This window comes from Sinohyriopsis cumingii, chromosome 5 (assembly GCF_028554795.1).
Source record: "Sinohyriopsis cumingii isolate HCF-2022 chromosome 5, ASM2855479v2, whole genome shotgun sequence".
NCBI classification, from domain to species: Eukaryota; Metazoa; Mollusca; class Bivalvia; order Unionida; family Unionidae; genus Sinohyriopsis; species Sinohyriopsis cumingii.
The window spans coordinates 4050813-4066598 of NC_142965.1; the positions used below are offsets into that span (position 1 = coordinate 4050813).

General features: G+C 33.3%; 1 protein-coding gene across 1 annotated transcript; it reads left to right on the forward strand.

The window, feature by feature from the left end:
• The first annotated feature begins 443 nt into the window (after positions 1–443).
• On the forward strand, positions 444–13123 carry LOC149798551 (uncharacterized). Its single transcript, XM_089957194.1, has 16 exons — positions 444–517; positions 968–1188; positions 2233–2489; positions 3089–3197; positions 4331–4592; positions 4921–5041; positions 5361–5497; positions 6894–6999; positions 7748–7831; positions 8036–8216; positions 8505–8594; positions 8819–8904; positions 9618–9676; positions 10054–10116; positions 10835–11019; positions 11673–13123. Exons 1-16 carry the CDS (start codon positions 444–446, stop codon positions 12326–12328), a joined length of 2691 nt encoding a protein of 896 aa, XP_089813320.1. The 3' UTR covers positions 12329–13123.
• The last annotated feature ends 2663 nt before the right edge of the window (positions 13124–15786 follow it).

Below are 15786 nucleotides of genomic sequence, written 5' to 3' on the forward strand. Positions count from 1 at the left end.
TGATGATTAGTGAAAACATTTTTATGACATTATTTGGTGAACTTTGAGTTGATGACACTGCATCAAAACATACCAGCATCAGAACATGGAACAAAAAATTACTTTAGCCATGGGCTAATCGACTTACAAGATAATTGAGGAGTGGTTGGCTCTGCTGGTCAAAGACCAGAAGGTCTTATGAGATGGTCTGTTCTTCTTTCATCTCTCTTCCAAAATACAGTGTATGTCCATCCATTTGCACAAACATGCCATTGATGCATGTCCTAAAATACATGTCAGATTGCCATAAAACTTTCTACACATGCATCCCATTTTCTAAATGAAAATAGTACTGCTCTGACATCCAATAAGGACACAACTCATGTCAGTAACGAGTTTTCACTAGAAGCTATTTAAATGATGCATAGTTTCTCCTAAATTAAAATGTAAATTTTGCATCCAGTATGGCCACCAAGGCAGCCGTCATTAAAAGTGACTTAATAGTGAATGTGCCAGACTTGAGATCAGAAGAGTACAGGTTCAAACCCTACCATCACATCAGCTTGGGTCAGTTACATGTTGTGTGTCCTTGAAGACACTTTACTTCAGTTGCCTAAGCACTTAATAGCCTACATGTTATGCTGTCAAAACACTCATACCACAAAAACGTGTAATATGATTGGCCATATCGCACATGTTATCATAATTTTTGGACCTTGATGTTTATTCACATAGCTTAAATTCATATTACCACTATTGGGGAATTCAGTTCAAATATTACACATTTTGAAATTGCCATTAGCCTGTAGTATCCTCTATTATAATATGTAAATTTTTTTTATACCCTTGTGGAGTAGTTAAGGAGTTACTTGGTCATTTATCCATCATGTTTGGACTGATTTCTTAAATGTTTTTTCTGGTGGCTTTTAACCACTCTAATTGTAGATTAATTGTTATTAATGTTGTTGCCATTATCATTTTTTTGTAGTATAATGGTTTTGACAAAGGGCAGAAAACCAGCCAAGAGAAGATATATCTCTCTGAGAGGTGGCTCTATGAGGGTCAGATATGAAAGGCTTTCAAATAAATTTGCCAGTGACAACTCAGTTGCAAGTATTTCACATGGTGTGCCTTTAGCAGATAATCATGATGTGCCAGTACAAGCAGGCATGCATACATCATTTGATGTAGGAAATAATGAATTTGAAGGTGAGTTATAATGTTGAAACTGTTTGGCTGCACTGAGTTAATGGAGCTTTTTCTGTCATGGAGGTTTAACATAAGGTACAGGGAAACTTGTTTCTATGTGCTATTCAATGTCATTTGTTCCACAAACATAAATTAAAAGGATATGGCTGTAAAAAAAGGGTGTAAATAGCCATTCATTTGTACATGTAAAAGACAAAAGCAGTTTAATGTCAGAGAGGATGGGTAAGCTTTAAACACAGTTTTTCTTAACCTGTTTGTTTGCACCTGCATGTTTAAATTAATTGTATGCCCTCCCTTTCATAGATTAAGTGCTGGGATATTGTGATATAGACCTTCATGGTTGTACATGTGTTATGTAGTGTAAATTCTCTATATTAGACCCTTCAAGCTGGGTCAATAACAGTTATGTTTTTATTGTATGCACACTTTCTGAAATTTTATTCATCCATGGGCTAATAGTATTTGTGCTTTTAGAAACATTTGACAGTTGGCATGTGTGATCATTGTGATAAAGTGACCAAGGTGTCAGCACATATCATACTAGAACACCTTGGACCTTGGCCATGCATTGTTACCCTGGGGTCAATCTCTATAATCTCCCCACAGCCCTCACCACCAAGACATTAGCCTCAGAGTCATAACTTAATAAATATAATAAAGTAACTTATATGTGTGTGTGTGTGTGTATATGTCTGTAGTAGATACCCTTTCTCACACAGAGTGTGCACTCATTTTTTATTATACTCTGACATGCAGACAGCAACCCGTCCTGCCTAATGGTTTGGGAAATTTATTTTGACTTTAAATGCATATTTCAACATATTTTTCACTTTTTAAGCAATAATTGCAGTTTTGATCTATTTTGGTAGTGTTGTTCACATAGGTTTGTTTTCAAATGTACCCGCAATATGTAACATTGGTTGGATGATGTTTTACACATTTGTCTATCTATCATTGATTGTGGTTTCATGGTAGTATGCTAAGCAAGAATTTATCAACATGTCCACGTTGCTAGTTAACTTACATTCTTTTCTTTATTTTTAGATCCATGTGCCCAGTTGACCACATACCAGAAGCAGAAGTCCAAAAGAGTGGAAAACTGGACTGCAATCCAGGATCAACTTTTGAATATTGGAATGGAAGTGACCTTTATGCCTCCTAGCCACACCTGCATATCATGTGCTCAGACTGTTGACCAAATTTTTCGTTGCATGGATTGTGGTACATCAGCACTATATTGTCAGTCTTGCATAGGTATTTTCCACAGCCTGCCTCATCTTCACACGTTTGAAGCATTTAAGGTATAACGGTAAAGGAAAATAGATTATACAACATACATCTTGCTTAAAAGGTTTATTCTTTGTTTATCAAAAATCTGTTAAAATACTGTAAAGCCTTGATAATAAGCATTTGTGTTTTTTTAAAGTAAAGTTTGTATATGCTTATATAATCTTACCTTTTGAAAATCTTTGGTTAAGAAAATTTATAAGGATGGAGAAGGTATAATCTGAACAATGGTGGTATTGAAATAGTCATGCTGATAACTTAATGAAGAAGAAAACAATCAGTAAAGTACAATTTTGTGTATTTATTGGCAGAAAATTTGCTTTGAAAATACAGTAAGGTCCAGTTCTGCTTGGACCAACTTTGTACTCGATTTCTTAGGCACCTAAACTTCAGGCTGTAAATCTAGTTTTCATCCAAGGTTTTTTCTTTCCTATAACAGAGATTGTGGGAAGGTAATTGAAGCAATTTCACTTTTCAGATTATGTCAACAAAAGAGCTAATTTATTCAACTTTATTGTGCTGACAGGTCATACAACTTGTTTTTATTTTCACTTTCACATTTTCAGATTTGTTTTTCGAATAAGACTGTAATCACTGATTTCTCTTTTCCCAGAATGGTACCTTCATATATGTTCACGTGGATACACCAGTATGGACACGACCAGACAATCATACTTGCGTATCCAGCTATCACCAAGACATTGTTATAATAGATGACAAAGGTAATATGTCATAAGATGTTAATATATAAATAGTTAAATGTTTGAAACCTTTGTGATTTTAGAAAGAAGCCGTCAGTTTCTGCAGTGTGGGGGCAATTGATTCGATATTCACCAGTGAATTTAATCCTAAGATTTTGTTCAGTGCTAACATTTTTTATCATGTTAGGAGGTTAAGTACACATTATACAGACCACCCATACAGCGAGGTATATTGGACTTGAAATATCCTGTATTTGGGCAGTAGCCTTTATAAATAAAATCCTTCAATTTCAATACAGTTCATATTGTTCCTGAAAAGTCATTTAATTGTTTGAAAATATCTGCACAAAACTTGAATCCAGCTGATAGAATGCATATGTTACAACTGAATGAAATAGGTCACTTGTGAAATTAAGAATTCTGATATTTATGCATTCTCTACCCCCTCCCCCGAATACATAATTAAACTGGAATAAAATTTAGTGGATTAAATGATATACAATACTGGTGGATTACAGTGCAAGATATGCAGAAGGTTCACTTTCAGTACACTTCTGCACTGACCATTTTAGCATTAGACTAATGGGTGAGTTGTAGCTTGGTGATGTGGTTGCTTTTTCTTTGTTTTTATATCCCTCTCAATTTTGTATGATAGAAAATTCATTTAAAAAGATGCTGTGAAAATTTTTTACTGTGTGCCCAAGGTGCAAACTATTCTGTAATGATGTCTGTATATATGTTCCCTATATCATTTCACACCAATAACTCTGCTGTGTACCATGTTTTGGCTGGCTTTCACTTTGACTATGGAGGAAGCCTATCATTTTCAGGATCACCATGTCAGTGTTAAAGTTCACTGTGACTGAAAATGAAATAGGGTTCTGCCCATGAAGATCAGTTTGTTAATGACTTACATGTGGTTTAAGGAAGAAATATATTGATTTTTGTTCAAATGTTAACATTGGGAAGACATACAATATATCCTTGATCTCCAAGAAACAATGAATAGGAACAATTGTTCCAATGCATTCTATGAAATGATACAGTTGTCTGTATTACCTGCTATTGTAAGTTGAATTTATCAACAAATGACTGTAAATATGTTCATATCATTGGAACTAAAGACTGAATATTCTACATGCATTTGCTTCCAGGCAGACAACATAAGCGAGTCATGAAATTTTGCAGTTGTGAACTTCCAGCTGAGACCATGCTGAGAAGCTACCTGTGGCCATCATCACCAAAGAAGCCAGTACTTGCTTTCCACATAGGCCTTCTTGAGTGGTTGACAGCACTTATGTTGGAGTGCCAGGTGTCTGCGAAAGGATTTTGTGAAGCTTTGAAAGCTAAGCACTCTAAACATCAGCAAGGCCTGATTGAGTCAGAGGTAGATGCTTACATTTTAAATTTTAAGAGGTAGATTGAAATATTTTCTTAAATGTATATACATTTAGTCAAATGCATGTCATGGAGAAATCTTAAACTCTTGCAGACACTATTTTTAATAAGAAATGCTTAATTGCTGGATTTGAAGTAATGTGTTTAATTCTAATTACGTTGAAGTTTTAATGCTGCAGTGTATCACTGAAGAGTACTAGTTGATATTTGTTTCCACATGTTGTATGGACACAGAGACATTTGGATAAGTGGAGTTTGTTAATTTGCTTTTCAAAACTGTGTATAAGGTTCATTTTATTATTCTATATATTGTTAAGTTGTTTGATGCCGATTTCAAGCTGGTGAGGAGGCTTGCATCTGGATACACCACTTCCAAACCCAAGCATGAAGGAAATTTCTTTTTGGACCAGATGGAAGTGGATAAATTTGTTGAAAATTATTCAAGTGGCTTAACCAAAAATGAAGTAGTAAGTATCATATAAGCAATATAATTGGTTTGATATTTGAAGAACCCAAAAAAATCAGTTCTTAATTTTGTAATGAAGAGAAGAAAAAAAAAAATGGAGAAAAATCTGCAATTTGTCATACAGAAATTTTGGAGAATTTGCTTTGGGAAATTATTCAAGTTTATTTTGCTATAAAGTTGCTTACATGTTGTAAACAATCAAAGTAGAACTAACATGTGCTTTTTCCACTTTAATTTGATTATAATGAGTGGAAGGTCTTGGTATGAATTCTTATGTGCATACATTGATCTTATAAATGCAAGTCCTTACTGTATTGCAGGACTGTAATGAATTTCAAGCAGGAAATGCACTTAGATCTAAAGTCAAGAACAAAAAACTTGACGTTACAGCAGTCTTTGGATCAGCATGCCGCCATGAGTTCCCGTACCTTTTCTTCAACCTTAAACATGGTGAAAGGTAATGTTTGTAAATTTAATGTTTGGCATGAAATGTTTCTTTTTGGGATTTCCTCATATGGAATATAAAAAATATGCATTCTGGGATATCAAGAGTTTTATTTTCATAGAGTAAGGTTGACAGTAACTTAATACTTTATACAGTATTTGAATCACTCAGAAAATAAGAAATGTGCTAATTGAGCACAGAAGTTACTGTAACAACTTTTAATTATCGAGTTTGGGTACATCCATTTAGTATGTACGCAAAAATCTGGCAAAGCTCTACCCTTCCCCCCTCCCTGTACACATGCATACTTTTTTACACCACCACCCTGCATACATACGCTTGACGCCCCATCCCCCTCCTCTCCCCCACCCCCGAATTCTATAGAACGGTCTATATTTCATCCATGCAGAAACTATAAAGGATTAATAATACCTGTTTAATAAAACAGATAATCCAGCGATGTTGAATGTCTGGCTGCATCAAAGAAATAAGCTGCATAACTTTAAACAGTTTGTCTATTGTCTGCTAAAATTCAAATGCCGACTGAATCCAATCGAACAGGTTATGCATTAGATGAATTATTATGAAGGCTTCACACACACACACACCATTATCTATGCGTACATACATTATCAGTAGATACCCCCCCCCCATATGCAAGTGTTTACATTTGGGTCACACACACCCATGCATACATACTAAATGGATGGCCCCTTTCTGTATTAGTTTGAGTGGTCAATAAAGATGTTTTTAATTAGAAAAGCATACTCTGTGCTCATAGAGGAATATCACATGAAAAGCATAGAGATAGGTACATTGTTGCTTTCATGCCATTGTTCTTTTTTCAATAATAATAATAATGGAAAAAAACTATGCTAAAGTTGATAATTATGAATTATTTTGTACATAGATAAACAGGAATTGCACCTGATACTCTATGAAGATCATCTTCAATTTGTCTACATGGATACATTTTTAAGAGTTTCAGTTCCTTTTATTTATACCCTCTTTTCCAAACTTCTTTTTGTTATATGTAATGTTTCAAATTGATGAAATGTCTTTGAAGGAAACATATAGGAGATGAATAATACATTGTGGAGACAAATTTGAAATTCTGCTGACAAGTTAAATCTCAAATCACAATATGGGATCACTATACTAAATATCAATAAATGTTCTAAACTTGTATGGCCTCATTGAACATTTTCTTCTTGACAAGAGCGCTTGAGTGTATTCCACCAACCCTAAATGATTTTCTATTACAATTCGTGACACAGGAGTACTTATGCATATGAACTCATTCTGAGTTACTGATTTTTGGCCCATCTTAAAACCATACCTCATACTTTTTAAATAAAAAACCAGTAGATTTTAGAATCCCAGTATATCTATATTCTTTTATTTACAGAATTGGATACTCTGTTTTCCTTTTGGAAAAGGTAGTAGCAGAAAACAAGAATGTTGATCTACATGTCATGTATGATATAGCTTGTGTGTTAGAAAGCCACCTGAAGGTATTGACCATCCTGTTTCATTAGAATATTTCTCCTATACAACTTTGCTGTTTTATGGATATAAACAATATAACACATTTCCTCATTTATGAGAGTTAATACTTTAAAAACATAAGGTGTATTGCTCATGTTATGATTGCAAAATTGAATTTAAGCTTATGCAATATAAATCTCATTAAAGGGGCAACTATTTTCTTAAATATGGAAATTTGCTAACAATAAACCTTTAATTAAATTGATAATATTGGCTTTATTTCATTGGCTTTTTAAAACATTCAGAGATTCCATAAATTGAAGTCATTTTAAGACATATCTTCAAAGAATAGTCATGTTTCATATCTATATATTTAGACACTCCAAAGCAATAAAGCACAAATTTAGCAGTATCTTTATTTATTTTAGAAATATTAAATCTTGTTTAATATCATGCATACTTATGTAGATGCTTCAGATTTTTTATTTATATGGATTTTGTATTTTACTGCACTGAAACACTTGAAGTTGATATGATGCAGAAGAAGGTAGAGTAAAGCAAATGGACAAAGCAAGTTAGCTGATTCATTTGATCTGATTGTGGGAATCAAACCCGCATCATTAAGAAAATATGCGCTATTGAACCTTTCTTTCATATGCATCTCTAAAAGTGTATTATTCTTATGGCAAAAGTATACAACTCGTTGTTGTCTCTTTGCCACTACTTATGCTAAGAACATTTCAGTTTCTTTATGTCTTTATATATTTGTTTTAGAAAAATCAGCAGATGGATCTTCTAGATGCAGTGAAACTTTCAATTCCAGCATTTCACTGTTATGGTCACAAGATGTCATGTCAGGTTTGCATACTTTCCTTTAGTTTAAATTTCTATTGCATATTATATTTTTATAAATGAATAATAAATTCCTGTATAAAACACTGCATTATAATACCCAAAACTTGTTAACTGAACAATACTTGTGTATTTTTTAATGTTGTTAAACTTGTGAAGCTGGACTGTGTAATACAGAGTTGCCAAAATCAGTTCATCATTTTATTTCAGATTTTGTACAATCCACGAAGAACCACTGGCTTGGGACTGTCCGATGGAGAATGTGTTGAACGTCTCTGGTCATTTTTGGGAAAATTTTCCAACATTTCTAAAGAAATGACTCCAGAAAATAGAATTGACCTCCTTGTGGATGGACTCATTCATTATGGACAGAAAGTGACTCGCAAACAAGGTATTCAAAACATTCTTTCATTGTTTACATAATGAGATATCAAAGTATATCTTAAAGTATTCAACTTTTGTAAGACAATAAAGTAGTGATAGTATCTTTTTGTGGTTCCTCTGATTTATGGAGACTTTTGAATTTTAGATCAACCGTCATGAAACCAAGGTATTATTTTGATCACTATACATGTGACAACTTAAATGGGCAATTTCTACAACAATAATGTTTGTTTTTTCTTCCAGTCATCATAATAATTTGTTTTTTTTCATGAGCTCTTTAGCTATCTTGTTGCAGGTAAAGCACTCTCAGACAAGCTTCACAGAGCAGAAGACTTGAGACGAAAAAGCTCCCAGATGCTGCAGGAAACACTTGGAACAATATCAGGTAATAATATCTTTAGTTTGTGTGTTGATGGTTTACTACCCAGAATGAAAAATTCTAATATGTTAGCATGTTTTTTTATAACATCTTCTTGACTTTTAAAATATTTGTTATATTTTTTAAAAATATTTTTGAATATGACACTCAACAAATAGTTTCTTTATATTTTGTTTCTTCAATATTTAAACATTTCTATAGTCAAGTATGAACTCATTTTTCAATTTTAGGAGTTTCTGCTCATGATGTCAGACAGTGGTCAGCAACAGAGAAACAGCTGCATGCCACTACCAGCACTATTAGAAATGGGAACAAGGTATGCCCATGCAATTCTCTTAATATTTTTTATGGTATTTCCTCATAATAGCTAAGAAGGATCACCAACCATTCAGTATTTTCACTTGTATAGTCTTAAAAAGGCAGATCTGTTATACACTATAATGATTAGTGGGACTACCAATTACTGCTTCATATTCTGATGTTTTTAACAGCAATTTTAACAAAGTTGCAAGACAGTCTAATTCCTTATTGTTACGCTTTTTTCCTGCACACTTATTGTTTACTTATATTATGTCAGTCTCCTTTTGTTATGATAAGTAAACTGTGGTTTAAGTTCATCAGAAAAGAATCATTTTCCTGTATATTATATGTCTTCATAAAACAAAGATTGCATCACTGTTATAATAATAATAATTGAGATCTGTTATTTTGTTCATTGCATCAGCCATAGTGGCAGTGTAAGATTGATGTTGTAGACATCCATTCACTTTGTGCATATGTACTTTGACCCATATAAGGTTTATATTGATTTTGCAGTTCTTAGTTTAAAGAAGTAGAACTTTCATATTTTAAACTAATATGTCCATTACTATGTAAAAAAAACAACAGCTTCAGTATATCAAATATGTTAACTGACTTTACATCTTTGGCCAAAGAAAGTAAATAATTTATATTTGTGTTTTTTAAATCAAGGCATAAGAATACCTTACTGAATATTTTAATAATTTTGTCCTAATTATTTATTTTCAGAATCAGTTCACTCCATCAGAGACCTATGCAGTTAACTTAAAGAAGTACTTCCAATTCAGGTAATATTTATATTTCCTGCCAAGGTCAGCTATGTGAAAAATAATATTAATTTACCCAACAAGTAGCCTTTTGCCACAACTGAGAAAGAACTTGCATTAAAAATTTGTCTCAGATTTTTGCAGAATTCATAAGAAATAGAAGTTTGGTGTAATTTAAATATGGGGGGGTCTTCTCTTTAATTTTACTCATTGTCAGTGTATTTCATTATGCCTCACTGTAATTGTTGAAATTCAGATTATTATCTTGGTGGTATTTTAACATCTTAAATGACTTTTATTACATATATTTACTTTAAATACATTATTTAGATTTACTCAAATGAATTGTGCAGATATGTCTATAAACAGAGTATATTTTGCATAATGCCTCTTTTCAGTCAAGCATTGCTTGCAGTTGTAGACCCAGAGGTGAAGGAAAATATGAAGAAGAAAATATCTAGGTAACTTCTTTTTCTCTTTTGACTGTTTATTATCACCCTTGTCAGTGTACCACATGGATGGAATGCAGTATATTTTTAGAATGAAATTGGTGCATGTACATTAAGTTTTAATAGTGTGGCTTTACAAACATGCAGAAAAGTTAGTTATTTTCACATTTTACTTTCTAATCCTGATTTCTCAGTGTCACAATGGTGACAAAATAATTAGCATTAAACACGACTTTATTAATTTTAATAGATATTAGTTTAGTCCTGATTTTCTTTTCATCACTGACTTTCTTTCCCTCTTTTGAAAATGGATCTTCAAGAAAGATTGTTTCATTCTACCCATGAACACGGGCACAGTAGGACAACTAGGGAAAAAATCCAGAGGCCCAATGTTCAGGAGGCCCACCACCAAAGAAAATTTACAAATAGGGGCCTACTGGATACTTTTTCCTATGGCCCTCAAATCTTGGCCGTAACCAAGATTGTACTCTACATGATTCTGGATAAATTGTGCAAGGATGGTAATGTTTTTAAAGCATTCATTAATGTAACTTCATTTATAGTAGTTGATTTGTTAGTGAACTTTTATTTGAATAAATGACCTATAAATTATCATGATTTTTTGGTTCCACCTAATCTTCAAATGTACTAAATCTTGTGATTATGAAGTTTTGGAATACATTGCCATATCTTACACAATGAATAGTGTAAGTGTGTGTATTCATTTCAGGACAGAACGGGATCTGAAACGGTATGAGACAGCCTTTAAGACACAAAGGTGGTCATTGGAAATAGAAGCCTTCAGAAAAAATATAGAGTCTGCAAAGCAGAAAAAATTGTATACCATGATCGAAAAAATGCAAAAATTGATGGCAGAAAGGTCTTTCTTGTTGGAAATGATGAAGAAATATGCTCGTAAGTATTGGTAAACAAGAAACATTTGGACTAATTTTCATTGAAAACAGGATTGGAATAATTAATTATCATATTGGTTAGCAAATGTGGAATGAACCCCGATTTGGGTAGGATTATATTCTACATGGCTCTACCAAAGGTAAAGCAATAGGCAGGTAATGCCTTTTCAACAAAGACATCATATTTTATCAGATTACATTATGAATTTAGACATTTCAAATTTCAGATCCAGTTGAAAGTTTTGTTACAGAAGATTGACCATTCACAACAGAACTGTCTGTTCAGTTACATTGTATTCCTGATCCCGTTACATCTAATTAAGTATCCAGTTATATCTTGTTGATAGGGGCCCCGAGTAGCTGAGTGGTCTGAAGCACCTCTGTTACGGATCACTGCCATCTCACCTCTGTCTGCGTGGGTTCGAGTCTCGGATTCGGCTAATGTGGGTATGTGAGAAAGCTTGCCAGTAGCTTCTCGTGGGTCGGTGGTTCTTTCCGGGGTTTTCCTCCACCATTAATACTGGCCGCCATGTATAACCTATCGCGTGCTGAAAAATGGTGTTAAACCCTACAACAACAACATATCTTGTTCATAAAACAAGTTGGATTTTTCATAAAGAAATGTGATTCAGCTCTTGTTTTATTTTCTTTCAGGTGGACAAGCTGTGGCAATCAGGGTAGGAAAACTGTTGAAAAAAGTTAATGCCACATTGAAGCGAATGCTTACAGAGTACAATTTGGAGGAGGGACCAAAGGCACCCAACCCAGAGAAATTAGATTTTGATACTTTAAAGCTTAGCACAACAGGTCCAGACATTTCTGATGAAGTTAAAAGAGTTTTGATTGATTTACTTGAAACCATTGATAGGTGTGAGGAAGAGATTGATATGATAAAAACACAGATGAATTGCACAATTAAATATTACCAGAAGCAGCATGAGTCAGTGTTTAATGTATTTCACAATTCTGTAAATAGAGTAGACCAGTCAGTTCTTTTGTCTGAGGGTCTTAATATTGAGAAAAAAATGGCATACCTTAGAGAAATGTTCAAAGGAAAAATTGACATTGAACATATTCCCTTGAACTTCCACACAACTGTTCAACTGACTGAGCCATATTTGGGAGGAGACATTGATGAAATTATTCTTCATTTGGCATCTGATGAAATAAAACTAGAAGAAGCTGATGAGGATGAATTAGAAGAAGCTGATGAGGATGAATTAGAAGAAGCTGATGGGGATGAATTAGAAGAAGCTGATGAGGATGAATTAGAAGATGAAGTTGAAGCTTCAAAAGAAGATGAAGACTAAATTTCAACCACTTATTATGTAATATTTTTATCACTGTTGCATACTCATTCATTAGCAGGGCAAACGTTTCCTTGAATATAATTCAATTTAGTTGTGCAAATTATTTCTGTTTATATAATATCTACTGACATGGTAGGAACCATAAATTTGAAGATTACTGTTCTATTTATTGGTCTTGATTGATTCAGAGACAGATGTTATCATATATAATTGGTTACTGCATCAATAGTTTACCTCAGTGTAAAAGTTTTACATATGATCATTAACCCTGATTCCATTGAAGGATTGTATCATATTTGGTGTTTAGTGTTGGCAACCATGCATTTCATGTACATGTATCTAATCACTTCAATCCCCTCTTCTGTATATATAGTGCAGTTTAAAAATTTTGTTGCCTTGTTTTGATCATACAGTTATTGAAATGTAACCAATTTGGAGGACAGGTGGTCAGTGAAACTGCAAATAAAACTTGTATACACAATTACCTTGAATTAGTAGAAAACACCCTTTGAACTTGGGAATAATGGTAAATAGCACACATCAACTTTGCTTTAAGCAGTGTCTCTGAGTGTTACTGTAATAAATGAAACCATACACAACTAGGCATATGGAAAATGTTCATCCTTCATCGACTTTACTTGCTTTGAGTTCTCTACATTCATGTTGCATATCTAATGTAACACTATCATATTTAACTAACTTGGCCATATTGCATGGAATACATTTTCTGTTTAATCATTGAAATAGGCAAGTCATGTTTGGTTTTATGCTGTTCACAATAAATTGTCAAACATATCTGTGTTTTGTTTTGTATATAACACAAACATATGGTTATGTATTATTTTAAATTACGTGAATTTCTGATGATGTATTGTTTCACTGATTTGAAACCAAATTTTAATTTACATGTCTTATTCCTGAATGACCGAGTGGTCTAAAGTGCTCACCATTACAGATCACTGCCATCTCACCTCTGTCTGCATGGTTTCAAGTCTCGGGTTTGGCCAATGTGTGTATGTGAGAAAGCTTGCCAGTAGCTTTGGGTGGATTTGTGAATCTTTCTTGAGTTTTCCCCAGTTCTTCCTTCACCATTTATAATGACCATCATTTATAGCCTAACTTTTACTGAAAAATGGCATTAAGCCCTATAACAACATTTTATTATGTTCTCACTCTTTCATGACATGCCGTAATAACAATTTCAACAACTTGTATTAAATAATAGTGATCACGTAAAATTCACTCACAAGATTTCATTCACAGGAGTAACATTAAAATTCCTGTAACAAACAAATTCAAAGAATTATCACGTGCAATCTTTCTACTTTACTAAATACTTGTAATTGCAGTAATGTACATTTTCAAATATAGTTGTTTTAAGTTAATAACCATTATGAGTACAACATTTCTGACCCAATTTTGAAACTGATTTGCAAAACTGGAACATAGTTTATAATTACATGTGAACATGGTGCACAATGCGTGTATTTTATTTTTGTCAGAGATGGTATCAAGTAGGTTATTGTATTATTAGGACAAATTGTGTCTGCATTAAACACTCATTAATGTTCACATACACTTACACATAAAGGAGACATTATAAAATACGTGTCTGAAATCCGACATAGCATGGAATAAAACTCATTAATCATACTGAACATTCTTTGGCAAAACATTGTACTGAGTACAGTCTCAAAATAGTCATTTGCTAAAATCACTATTAATGTACATGCGCAATTTACAGTATTCAAATAATGTAAAAAAATTATGTGAAATTAATATGCTCTACACGTACACATACAAAAAGATAATGTTATGTATCAATAAATCCTTGCACTTAATTCAGGAATTGCTATAGATCTGTGAGAAATGAGCCTATGGTGACACGATTTCTCACATTTATTCCTACAACTCATATTTACCTTTGATGAGTGTTTCAAATACAACTCCAAAAAGGTAATAATACTTGTATTTCTGGATTCATGCTGAAGCAGAAGTCATAAACAGGGGCTGATGCTCTACTGGTCACAAGGATTTTAGACCCAGCAAGATAAGACCATTTTTTCATTTCAACCGCTCAGTGTTCCAGTCATCTTGCATATATATTTGATTATTATCCTTTTCATTTATAACCAACCATACATTACAGGAAGCCTTGCAGAGTGCTTTAGACCACTAGGCCACCTTATTGTTATCTAGTTGCTCCTAAATGAAAAGGCACATATAAGATGTAACTGTAAGGGCAAGACTAGGCGGTTCTTTCCTGGGTTTTCCCGGGTTCTTTCTCCACCAGTAATACTGGCACATATAGCCTATCGTGTGCTGAAGAATGGCGTTAAATCCAACAACAACAGATAAAATTAGGAATCTTTTAGTGAAGATCTCATGGCCTCGTATCGTTGTTTATACACTGTACCTGTCATACATATACTAAATCGATACTAGTATATGTATGACAAGTACCGTGTATAAGCAACGATACGAGCCCCTGTAGTGTAAACTCCATGTCGATATGTCATCTTAAGGGTAGTAGTGGTAAGTTTTTCTAACTGAGCAATGTTAAACGTCCAAGACATTTTCATTCAGAACCGCCGGTAACTTTGGATGAACGTGTCTTGTAAGTTTTTCTATGACAATCATCATAGTAGTTTTTTTGGAGGAGTATATACAAGAAGCATGCACTAATAACTGATTAACGAAAGAACATGTGTAAGAGTGTAAGATAGTATGATCTAGTACTAGCAGTCTTGGAACTTAAGTTTCCGGATCGGTATGCCCAGTTACTGAAAATTAATCATAGTTGCATGAGAGAATTTTATTCATTTAAAGAATAAAATAAAACCTAGTTGTTATTACTCAACAAAATGATGCTATGTGAGTGAGCGTTATTTAATCAGTGTGTATATAAATTACATAAATCTTCTTTTGCCTGATTTTATTTGCCTTAAACAAGAACTATGAGCAAAACTATTGTATCATATAATCTATGTTCATTAAACGCTTAAATTTGTTTGGAGAAATAGTAAGCGTCTTAATCTAGCATGATGTCTAATCATGTTACCTTTGGAGGAAATAAATCCGGACTACTTATAGCATTCGGAAAATTAGGAACTTGTTTTTTGATTGTGGGAAGAAAATTGCTTATTGTCAGAAAAAAAAATTATTTGACCTGCACGCCAAAAAAAGAGTAGGTACGGAAACTGAGAAAAAGATATGTTTCTGTTAATTCGAACGAAATGCATTTTGAGACCTCACGATCAGCGAATGATGTTATTTATGTTTATTCTCTATCGTATTCTCTAAAGACTTTGTTTGGTTTTTTAAAAATTAAAAATAGGATATGTATTGTTATATGTTACAATCTTCTTTACCATTAGCAAACTGTGCAAAACTTAATCCATAGCGAAATGCTGGGTAAACACAGTTCCAACATGAGTTTTGTAATTTGTAAACAACTC

Bases quoted from the DNA above. Each gene is read 5' to 3' on its own strand.
- LOC149798551 (XM_089957194.1), top strand. From the start codon at position 444: ATGGCCACCAAGGCAGCCGTCATTAAAAGTGACTTAATAGTGAATGTG. The intron at 8,595-8,818 runs GTAATAATATCT...TTTCAATTTTAG, and splicing joins AACACTTGGAACAATATCAG to GAGTTTCTGCTCATGATGTC. The intron at 10,117-10,834 runs GTAACTTCTTTT...TATTCATTTCAG, and splicing joins ATGAAGAAGAAAATATCTAG to GACAGAACGGGATCTGAAAC.